At 37.2% G+C, this 10,379-nt stretch overlaps 1 protein-coding gene across 1 annotated transcript; it reads left to right on the top strand.

Moving 5' to 3' along the window:
* The first annotated feature begins 216 nt into the window (after window positions 1-216).
* LOC131539242 (uncharacterized) lies at window positions 217-6,139 on the top strand. Its single transcript, XM_058773653.1, has 4 exons — window positions 217-436; window positions 1,028-1,105; window positions 5,212-5,736; window positions 5,972-6,139. The coding sequence occupies exons 1-4, from the start codon at window positions 217-219 to the stop codon at window positions 5,974-5,976; spliced, it is 828 nt and encodes a 275-aa protein (XP_058629636.1). The 3' UTR covers window positions 5,977-6,139.
* Window positions 6,140-10,379: the final 4,240 nt, after the last annotated feature.

The raw sequence follows: 10,379 nt of genomic DNA, 5'->3' as shown, positions 1-10,379 counted from the left end.
GAGTCTGACCAGGACTGGGTATGATCGGTTTTTTCCCCCTTTTAGTGCATGCTTTTTTTTTTGTGCTACGTTTATCTGCATAAATGCAACAATGCAAGACCAGTCATATAACACACTCTGGAAAAGAGCTAAAAGACTGCAACTAAAAACTGAAGCTGTCCATGCAGGCAAAGAGAGACTGCCAGTAGATAATATGCAAACTTCACATAAAAGAATATGTATCAGACAGATCCCAGTGCATCAGGCAGCGAGAGTGAGCAAAATGATTCTGACAATAACTTAGCAGAAAACAGCAGTGAACAACCTTCTGCTTCCATTAGTCCTATGCTCAGTGACAGACTAGCTCAGTGGACTAATCAGTTTACTAATCAGGAGAGAAAATGGACACCCAGAGCTTCCCAAAACAGCAAGAACATTGCTTGCTACTTGCGACCGGGTAGATTGGGAAGTTAAATCTGGAAAGAAATATATATACATGGGGTGCAAAGAACAACTTATTCAACATTTGAAGATGTATTCCAAATGTATTTGCTAGAAAGCCACGCTGCTTAGGAGACATCTCTCTCTGCCAAGGTTTTTTTCTGCATTCTGTCACAGAGGGAGTTTTGGTTCCTTGCCGCTGTCGCCTCTGGCTTGCTCAGTTGGGGACACTTCATTTCTAGCGATTATCGGCGATTTGATTGCACAGATACTATTTAAACTAAACTGAGCTAGACAATGACATCTCTGAATTCAATAATGAAATGCCTTTAACTGAAAATTGAGTGTTTAATCTTATCATTATACATTACTGACACTCTATCCTCCAATTTGATACTGTTAAGTGTTTTGACACAATCTGTATTGTAAAAGCGCTGTATAAATAAAGATGACTTGACTTGACTTGACATCGAAAGGTGGAAGGCCACAGAGCTGTGCCAGTTTGCCCTCTATACAGGGAAAATAGTGTTGAAGGGTGTTTTGCCTGATAAAATGTATCATCACTTTTTGGCATTTAGTGTGGCATTGTGTATTCTTGTCAGTCCAGGGCTTGCAAAGGAGTACGATTCATATGCCAGTGAATTGCTGACCTTCTTTGTGGAGCAAGAGAGAGCTCTGTACGGCAGTGAGTTCTTAGTGTACAACGTACACTCTATGGTGCATCTTGCGTATGATGCCAAAATTTTTGGCAGCCTTGAATGTAGTGCTTTCTGTTTTGAAAGCTATTTGCACCACCTAAAAAGGTTGGTTCGCTCTGGCCGGAGTCCTCTGTCACAGATTGTAGAACGCCTTAGAGAGATGGACAGGCAGAAAAAAGAAATGGCAAGACCTGCAACCAGTTTGAGAAATAAAAAAACAGACAATATTTTTGACCAGTTCTCAATTCTTTTTAAACTTTTAAATACTCAAATTAGACAAATGTTTAGTGTCTGATTTGGACAGTCTTCAGTGATTAAAAAAAGGCAAATTTGGAATTAATGAATTTCCTCTCAGCTTTTTTATGCTGCTTTCCCCTCACTTTTTGCACTCAGAAGTAAGTGTTCACTGTTTTACATATAAACAGGTTTATTTTGAGTTTAAATAAAATTGAGATTTTCACACATCCGAAGGTTTTGGAGAAAGTGTTTGAGGAGCTGGTGTCAGAGACACTTAAATTTGCGCCCCAAAGCATTTTTAGCCAGCTGAGAAGCCAGACGCTCTGCTTAAAACGTGAGCATTGCTTGCCATGATTTCACAAATAATTTATATCGTGTTTTTTTTATATTCGGAAACAATGTAAACAATTAGTTCTGTCTCTTGTTTTAAATGATTTTGTTCCGTTACTCAGGGATGTTCTTCTTCTGGATTAATCTGGAATTCCGTTTTTTCTTTTTCACCCACATGAATCATGCAGATCAGTACTAATAAAAAAAAAAAAAAAAAAGGTTAAAGGGTTAAAATGATTCAAAGCGCCTAATGCGAGTAGAATCAGCACTGAAATGTGTTACTTGCCCAGTAACTTTTTATGAATGGTGGGGAGAATTTGAGATAGTAAATATAGGCTAACGCGTTACATGTCTGTGCTACATCTGACAGTAAGTTACTGTGTTTTCAGTTTTGATTCACTGTTCAAATTCTACGCTTTAATTTGCGTTTTGGAATGCAACAGTTGTCATTAGAATACTTTATAAATGTGTTGTTGTTTACAAATAGAAGTTTGAGTGTCACATGATCCTTCAGAAATCATTCTAATATGCTGATTTGCAGCTTTAAAATTGTTTACTATTTATTATCAATGTTTAAAACAGTGCATTTTTGCATGAACTATCCTTTAAGTGCAGTGCACTTTAAAATGATTTTTCATTTCCCAATTATTTTGATGCCGTAATACGTAATTAGTGGTACTAATTAAATACAAATATTAACTAAAAAAAAAAAAACACCTATGCACACAAACTCCTGACTTCCTCTGAAGCTTCAGTCCACTCTGATGTCCCAGTGACTGAAGCTGACATGGAGATGTCACAGTGACATCATTAAAACAGTTGTCACTTATAATATATCTCTGTATCTCTAAATCTTTCTTCTTCATTTTTTGTTTATGTTTTAGATTTTAGTGTTTAAGCTGCTTTCATATGTACATTTTGCCATGTGTACGTTTCATGAATGTTCTTTCTAGTTCTACATATTTTGTATAAATTCAAAAAAGTCCATTTAAAAGTCTTAAAATTCTTAACTGTTTCTGATTGTTTTGTTTTTCATGTTTTCAGGTGTTTTCATATTGATCTGAACTGAAAATACTGTACGAACTGCAAGTTAATTATAATATGAACCGAATAGAACTACAATAAAACATAAAGTATACATTTAATTGATTCTTTGTACATGTCACTGATTTTGTTCACAATGATGTGATATCCATACTTGTTGCACATTTGTGACCCTGGACCACAAAACCAGTCATAAGGGACAATTTTTCGAAAATTGAGATTTATACATCATCTGAAAGCTAAATAAATAAATAGAACAATATTTGGCAGAGATACAACTGTTTGAAGATCTGGAATCTGAAGGTGCAAAAAAATCCTAATACTGAGAAAAATCGCCTTTAAAGTTGTCTTAAGTGAAGTCCTTAATAATGCATATTACTCATCAAATATTAAGTTTTGATATATTTAAAGTAGAACATTTACAAAATATCTTCATGGAACATGATCTTTACTTAATATCCTAATAATTTTTGGCATAAAAGAAAAATCTATAATTTTGACCCATACAGTGTATTGTTGGCTATTGCTACAAATATACCTGTGCTGCTTATGACTGCTTTTGTGCTGCAGGGTCACGTTTTATTTTGATCTAATTGATAATTTCAATGTTCCAGTCTTGACTCAACTTTTCTTTCTTTAAAAGAACCGGAAAAGTAGTATTTTTAATTTAAAAATAACTTGACCGTAATAGTCTAGCTTTCCATTTTAGCATTTCTAGATTGTAATTATATTGGTCTATAAAAATACAATAACATTTGCATAACCATACAAAAACATTGAGAATGTTTAAGTGAAAGGAACGTTGTTTTTAAAAATGTTTTTATAATCTTAGAAAAACATTGAGAGTGTTTATATAATGAGTGAATTGAATGTTCTAATAATGTTTTTATAACCAAAAAATAATGGTAATACGTCTAAAATAAGAACCTTCAACAATAATGTTTTTATAATTTAATGGGAACGTTAGGGAAACGTTCTTAGAACATTAATATAATGGGGATGGAAAGTTCTAATAATGTTTTAAATGAAGTTCTTAGAACATTAATATAACAAAAGATTGGACGTGCTAGAAACGTTTTTAATAACGTTCTTGTAACCAAACAAGAACGTTAATACAACATCTAAAAACTGGACATCTTGACCGTTCTAAGAACATTCAAACAATGTTTTTATAACTTACTGGGAACGTTAGGAAAACGTTCTTAGAACATTAATATAATGGGAAATAGAACGTTTTAATAACGTTCTAAGAACGTTAATATAACAAGAGACTGAAATGTTCTAAAAACGTTTTGAATAACGTTCTTAGAACCAAACAAGAATGTTAATACAACGTCTAAAAAAACTGGACATTTTGAATGTTCTAAGAACATTCAAACATAACGTTTTTATAATTTACTGGGAACATTAGGAAAACATTCTTAGAACATTAATATAATGGGTAATGGAACATTTTAATAACGGTTTAAATAACGTTCTTAGAACATTAATGTAACAAAAAACTGAAACGTTCTAAAAACGTTTTGAATAACGTTCTTAGAACCAAACAATAACGTTAATACAACGTCTAAAAAACTGGACCTTTGAACGTTCTAAGAACATTCAAACATAACGTTTTTTATAACTTAATGGGAACGTTACGATAACATTTTTATAACGTAAAATTGTTAGCTGGGAGTATTGTGAAATTAAAATCAATCGATGTTAATACTTTATGTTGGAATATAAATTCTATTTTGACCTAGTTTTGCATGCAGCGTATGATGCTTAAACAGTTGGCAGTCGGAGTGGAGTGCTCCTTATTAACCGAGATTGTTATTTTTTCTTGTAATGTTCAGCTTCCAAAGACTGTGATCTAAGCCTGTGCTGAAAATATTGTACTCTGTTTCTTACATCTATGACATGCTAAAACCACATTAAATATTTATTTTATTTGTCAAAGGGAGGGAGACTGATCTCTGGATATGTAGTTTTTTAACGTTTCCTTTTTGCAGAGAAAGCATGGTAGCCACTTGCAGAGATATACTGCCCTAACAGCGCCAAGGAAAAGAAAAATGCAGAGCGACGAGGCTCCTTCGACGTCCAGACAGTTGACGTTGGGAGAAACTAAGCTAGTCACACAGAAGCATGTTGATCATGCAGTGACCCAGAGTCTCCAACCCTTTAATGTGGTGGAACAACCATCATTTAAAGCTTTCTTGCGCGATCTTCAGCCTAACACCTCTCTCATGTCAAGGCCACTTTGTGACATAAGATGGATGAGGCAGCAATTGAGATGAAAACTAATATGAAAAAAACAATGTCAGAGATAGATTTCATAGCAACGACAACAGATTGTTGGAGTTCAAGGAGAAGAGGTTTCATCGGTGATCCTAAGAGTCTGGAGAGGTGCTCAGTAGCATGCAGGCAGCTCAAAGGCCCACACACTTTTGATGTTTTGGCTTGCGCTCTAAATGACATACATTCTGAATTTGGAATACAGAACAAGGTTGTTCGAACTACTACGGGTCAAATTTTTTAAAGGCATTTCGTATATACGGAGAGCAAGATGAGAACAACAACTCTGCTTCAGATGAGATAAGTGATGTGATGTGTGATGGAGATGATGAGGATGAGGATGGTGTCGAGGTGGACTTTGTAGCGGTCACAGCTGTTTTAGATGAGGATGATGGCTTACAATTCCAACTTCCAAAGCATCATCGTTGTGCCTGCCACATATTAAACTTGGTTTCCAAGGTGGATGCAGCCAAAGCCTGTTCAAATGAAGCCTACAAGAAGCTGTGCAGGTCAGCATTTGCAAAGTGCCATGCAGTATGGAATAAGTGTGGCAGATCTGCGGCTGCAGCAGAGATTATAGAAGACGTGTGCAAAATTCAGCTGATCCGCCCCAACACAACACAACAAGGTGGAATTCCTTATTTCTCACCGTTGAGAGACTGCTTTGAATCATTAAAGATCAGGGAGATGGGGCTATCAGAACTGTCTGTGCTTCACTCAAGTTGCCAGTGTAAGTGTTTTAAATTCATGTTCCAGTAATGTAATGTTAATAGTAAAACTTTTTTTTTAAACACATTACTTTGAGTAGTAGCTTAACTACTCAAGGATCTGATAGGAGTAGATACAGGCAAACAGTAAAACAGTAAACTGACACTTCTCTCTCTCTCTCTCTCTCACACACACACACACACTTAAAAGTGTAATGACATGAAATGATTAATTGTTGTTGTCTGAATGTGTGATAGGTTGAGTCCAGTTGAAATCGCCTTTCTGGAAGAGTATGCCAGAACCATGAGCCCCTAGCCAAAGCCCTCAACCTTCTTCAGGCTGAAATCGATGTTCAGATGGGATGGCTTCTGCCTACTTTGACACTCCTCATCTCGAAACTGGACCGAATTCGCATTACCTCCAGGTACCGCAAACCTCCGGTGGATGCCATCGAAGGAGACCTGCAGCAGCGCTTTGGAAACATGCTGGTAGAGCCAGAGCTTATTGCAGCTGCAATCCTTGTCCCGAAATTTAAAACTTCCTGGACATCAAATGAACACATTGTCAAACTGGGTAGGATTATTTTAGTTTTTGTTTTTGAAAAGTGTCATCAGTTAAAGATTCAAAGAAACTGAGCCAAATCATTTTTGAAAGATATCCAACTCAAATTTTATCTTGACATTCTCAATTTGTTTAGGTTAGTTTTACATGCACCTTGGAAATACATGGGACAATGCTGTTCTGTTGATATTTTTATCTGGAGAAATGTGTATGATTAAAGTGAAGTTTTGATTCTTAGCATCTGTGGAAATGTCCATTTCAGACTACATCAAGGACCATCTGGAGGAAGAGACTGAATCAGCCTACTCTTTGAAGGTCAACACTGCTTTACCCTCTTCTGCAGCTTGTGAACGTGTGTATATATATATATATGACAATGTTCATGTTCGTACAGTCTGACAAGTACAATCCTAAAGGACTTTTAAAAAATCGCACATTGTGAGCCCGGCTTTAGGAAGGATCCTCGGAGATGTGGCATCAGATGTGTGCTGTCCTTCTTCCAAGAGAGCCTGGACAGGTGCCTGTCTGCTTCTACACTTAAGGTGTACGTGGCTGTTATCACAACACTGTAGATGGCAGATTGGTGGGGAAGCATGATCTGGTTGTCAGACTTTTGCCGCTTACAGTCTATGTCGCTGTACTCTTCCTCCTCCAGGTCCAGGGTGGGGACCATTGAGACGGCAGGGTTGGAGGCCCTCAGGGCGGTCAGCTTGGCGATGACCTTTCTCCTCTTGCATCGCAGAATTGCATCGTCCTGCACCACCACAGAGATCTCGCTGTGAGACTGAATGTGCCGGTCGAGTCTGTTGAAGAACTTGCCGTATCCCGTAATCGGGCAGTTTTGGCCAAATCAATTAAACAACAAGAAAAACTGAGTGCCCATATAGCTACAATAAACTTTATAACCTGTAAGTGTAAATTGATGAAACGTGATGTGATTAGAACAGCCGAATCTGAGGCAGTAAATTAATGACGAACAAAACACCTTTAAACCTTGTTAGCTCCATTTGAATATGATTTTCAGGAAATGTTATGTCCAAGTGTCTGATCATATATAAAGCCACAATACCAACTCTGACGATGCATTTTTTAATTATTGAAAAAAAAAAATTAAATCTTTCTATCTTTTTTTTTTTTTTTTAAATAACCTAGTGGTGTGCCGTGGGACTTTTTTACTTATCAAAACTGTGCCGCTGCAGAAAAAAGGTTAGGAAACACTGCCCTACACTGAGGGCTTAGAAAGCTTTGGTTCAATTTCAAGTAAGTCACTGTACATTTACCTGCAAATGGAGTGCATTTTAAAGTAATTTACTGCAGATTTACCTGAAATTGGAGTGCACTTTAAAGTAATTTACTCTGCACTTACCTGAAAATGGATTGCAATCTTAAAGTAAGTCATGTGCACTGTATGCACTGTTTTCTCATGAGCCACCATTTCACACCAGTAGCATCCCCAGCTGTAACGGATATTCTGTTATTAAAGTAAGTATGCATATAAAAAAAGTTTTAATGTATAAGTTTGATTGTGTGGGCATGGCAAGCCTGTTTAGGCCTGTAAAATAAGTTACAGTTAGTCAGACCGTCTTTAACCTGTTATAATGCATGCATTATACATTAACCTGTTATAATTTACTTACTGTGCACTGTACTGCATGTTTTATTAAATAAAACCATTGTAATCAATAAAATATTTTTTATTAATGCATTATACACTGAAAGCCTGTGTAGGTCCTGTCAAATAAGTGACAGGTGATCAAATGACACTTCTAACTTATTTGAAGAGGACCTACACAGGCTTTCCATGCACTGATCACTTTAAAGCTAACAATGATTATTTACGAACTGTAATTTATATCAATGTGTGCTTTCTGTGTACATTGCTGCAGGTTTTTTCAAACACATTCAACACATACATGAAAAATAACTCATAAATGCATTGTCCACAGAAAGCATGTGTAGATGAAAAGTCAGAGGTGGTAAAGTGTCAAATAAAATATATTTTCTTGTTTTAAAAATGCAATTATTTTTGACTGTAAAAAAATAATCCCTCTTTGAAACTCAGGTCACTAAGAGTCATTTTTATCCAAAACCAAGGTAAGTGAAACAGTCCTATTTTGAGAGCTGTGCATGTTTGTAGAAGTTCAAAGCTAACTAACTTTATTTCCATTTCTATTCTATTTTAAAGATGCAGGTAAAATGCCCACTGTGTCCTGCAAAGGTTTCCCACTTGAGGCACCACCTGAGGTCACAGCACAGCATGAACAACAGTGAGGAGAGGCAAATCATGCTGCGCCTGGCCAGGGGACGGGTCCTGCTCGTGACCTCAGATGTCCCGAGTGCAGCATCCTTTACAACAGCGTTAAACGGCACTTCAGATCGGGCCATCCAGAACTCACTGCAAGTCTGGTCTCAAACTAGCATGCTTGTTTTTGTGGATTTATTTTTTAGATAAATCTGTTAAGAGAATCTGTTTCTTTAGGCAAAACAGGTGAAAACCTACATTAGGGAGCTACAGCTGATGGTCAGTGTAGACCAGCTCAAAAAACTAAGAGCACAGAACCCTCCGGTTCCGATGGTGTCTCACCTGGATGACCCTGAAGAAGGGGAGGAAGGTCAGGTGGCACTCCCCCAGCCCCCAGAGGAGTGTTTCCAGTTGCTGGGTAGGCCTTGAATGTTTCATTTAATGAGACAGTAGTATTGTTTTACAAGATGGCGAAAAAGTAAATTTTTTTGTGTGTGTTTTCATTGTAGAAGACTTGGAGAATTAATGCAACCCCCAGGGGAACATGAGCCTGTGTTACCTTGCGCACAGTATACAAACAAACATGGAACAATACATTTATTAATCTGTGTTAATGTCAGTTAATAAAAAGACAATCGTTCAGTGTTTGTTCATGTTTTTGTTGCTGTTACGTGACGTAGCGGTGTCTGACCAGGGGCAAGACGTGGGCTGACAACGTCATCGTTTCAGAAAATACACATATTCGCAGCCCACACGAAAAGGCAAGGGCAGCGTTTTCAGATTTATCCACTCTGGGACCCAGTTTCAAAAATGATCGGTTTCACCAGATCCCAGTCATCAGTTCCCCTTTATCTTCACGCTCTCCACACTCCCTCCTCGTCCGGTCTACCGTTCACGTCTCAGAACTAAAACCAGACTCTCCACCTGTACTTACCTGTGTTTGCTTACCTTAGATGTTCCCGTTCTCCACGATCCTCCTGAAACGAAACAAAGATCCATTACCACAAACTAAGCCAGTTGGATGTTGACTCTCTGTGCCTTACTCGCCTCTCGTCTGCTGCTTACTCATCTCTGCTCATCGGTCAATAAATATCCCAGTCGTGATCACTTACCTCTGTATCCCTTGCCTGTGTTGTGACAAGTACACGCAAACTTCAGTCTTTCCGCAGACGCAGCTTGGTGGTGTTCGAGGTAAACAATGCGCATGCTTTCTCTAGTCTAGTGGCTAGAACTATTGTTTCAAACTCAGTATTTAGTGGTGATAATTAATAAATGACTCTGTGCACAATAAACTCTTCTTCACATCATAAATAATTAAATATTAATATCAAAACAAACATTGCAATTGTGAATACACAATGTTTAGTCATTTAGCAGATGCTTTTATCCAAAGCGACTTACAAATGAGGACAATGGAAGCAATCAGAATCAACAAAAGAGAATGATATGCAAGTGCTATAGAAGACAGTTCGCTTAACGCAGTACATGCAGCTTGGGTTTTTTAATTATATAATAAATAAAAAGAAAACAAGATAGAATAGAGCAAGCTAGTGTTAGAGGCCTTTTTTGCTATTGTTAATTGTATAATAAATAAAAAATTTTTTTTTTTTTAAAGAAAACAAGCAGTTAGTAAATGAATAGAGTGCAAGTCTAAAAGAGATCAGTTTTTTTAAAAGAATAGAATTAGAATAGAGAGTGCTATAGTTAAAGGGTCAAATAAAGGTGTTTAATATGTTGCATCACGCCTGCTAGGTGTCACAATCACCACAGTCACCATCCAGGACAATCACTGATCACCCGCACCTGCTGTCACCAATCAAGCCACACTATAAACACACACACATCCCAACCTCTCATTGTCC

Source organism: Onychostoma macrolepis, chromosome 04 (assembly GCF_012432095.1).
Source record: "Onychostoma macrolepis isolate SWU-2019 chromosome 04, ASM1243209v1, whole genome shotgun sequence".
Lineage (NCBI taxonomy): Eukaryota > Metazoa > Chordata > Actinopteri > Cypriniformes > Cyprinidae > Onychostoma > Onychostoma macrolepis.
Note: the sequence above shows the minus strand (reverse complement) of the source record. Positions and strands in the feature narration are given on the sequence as shown.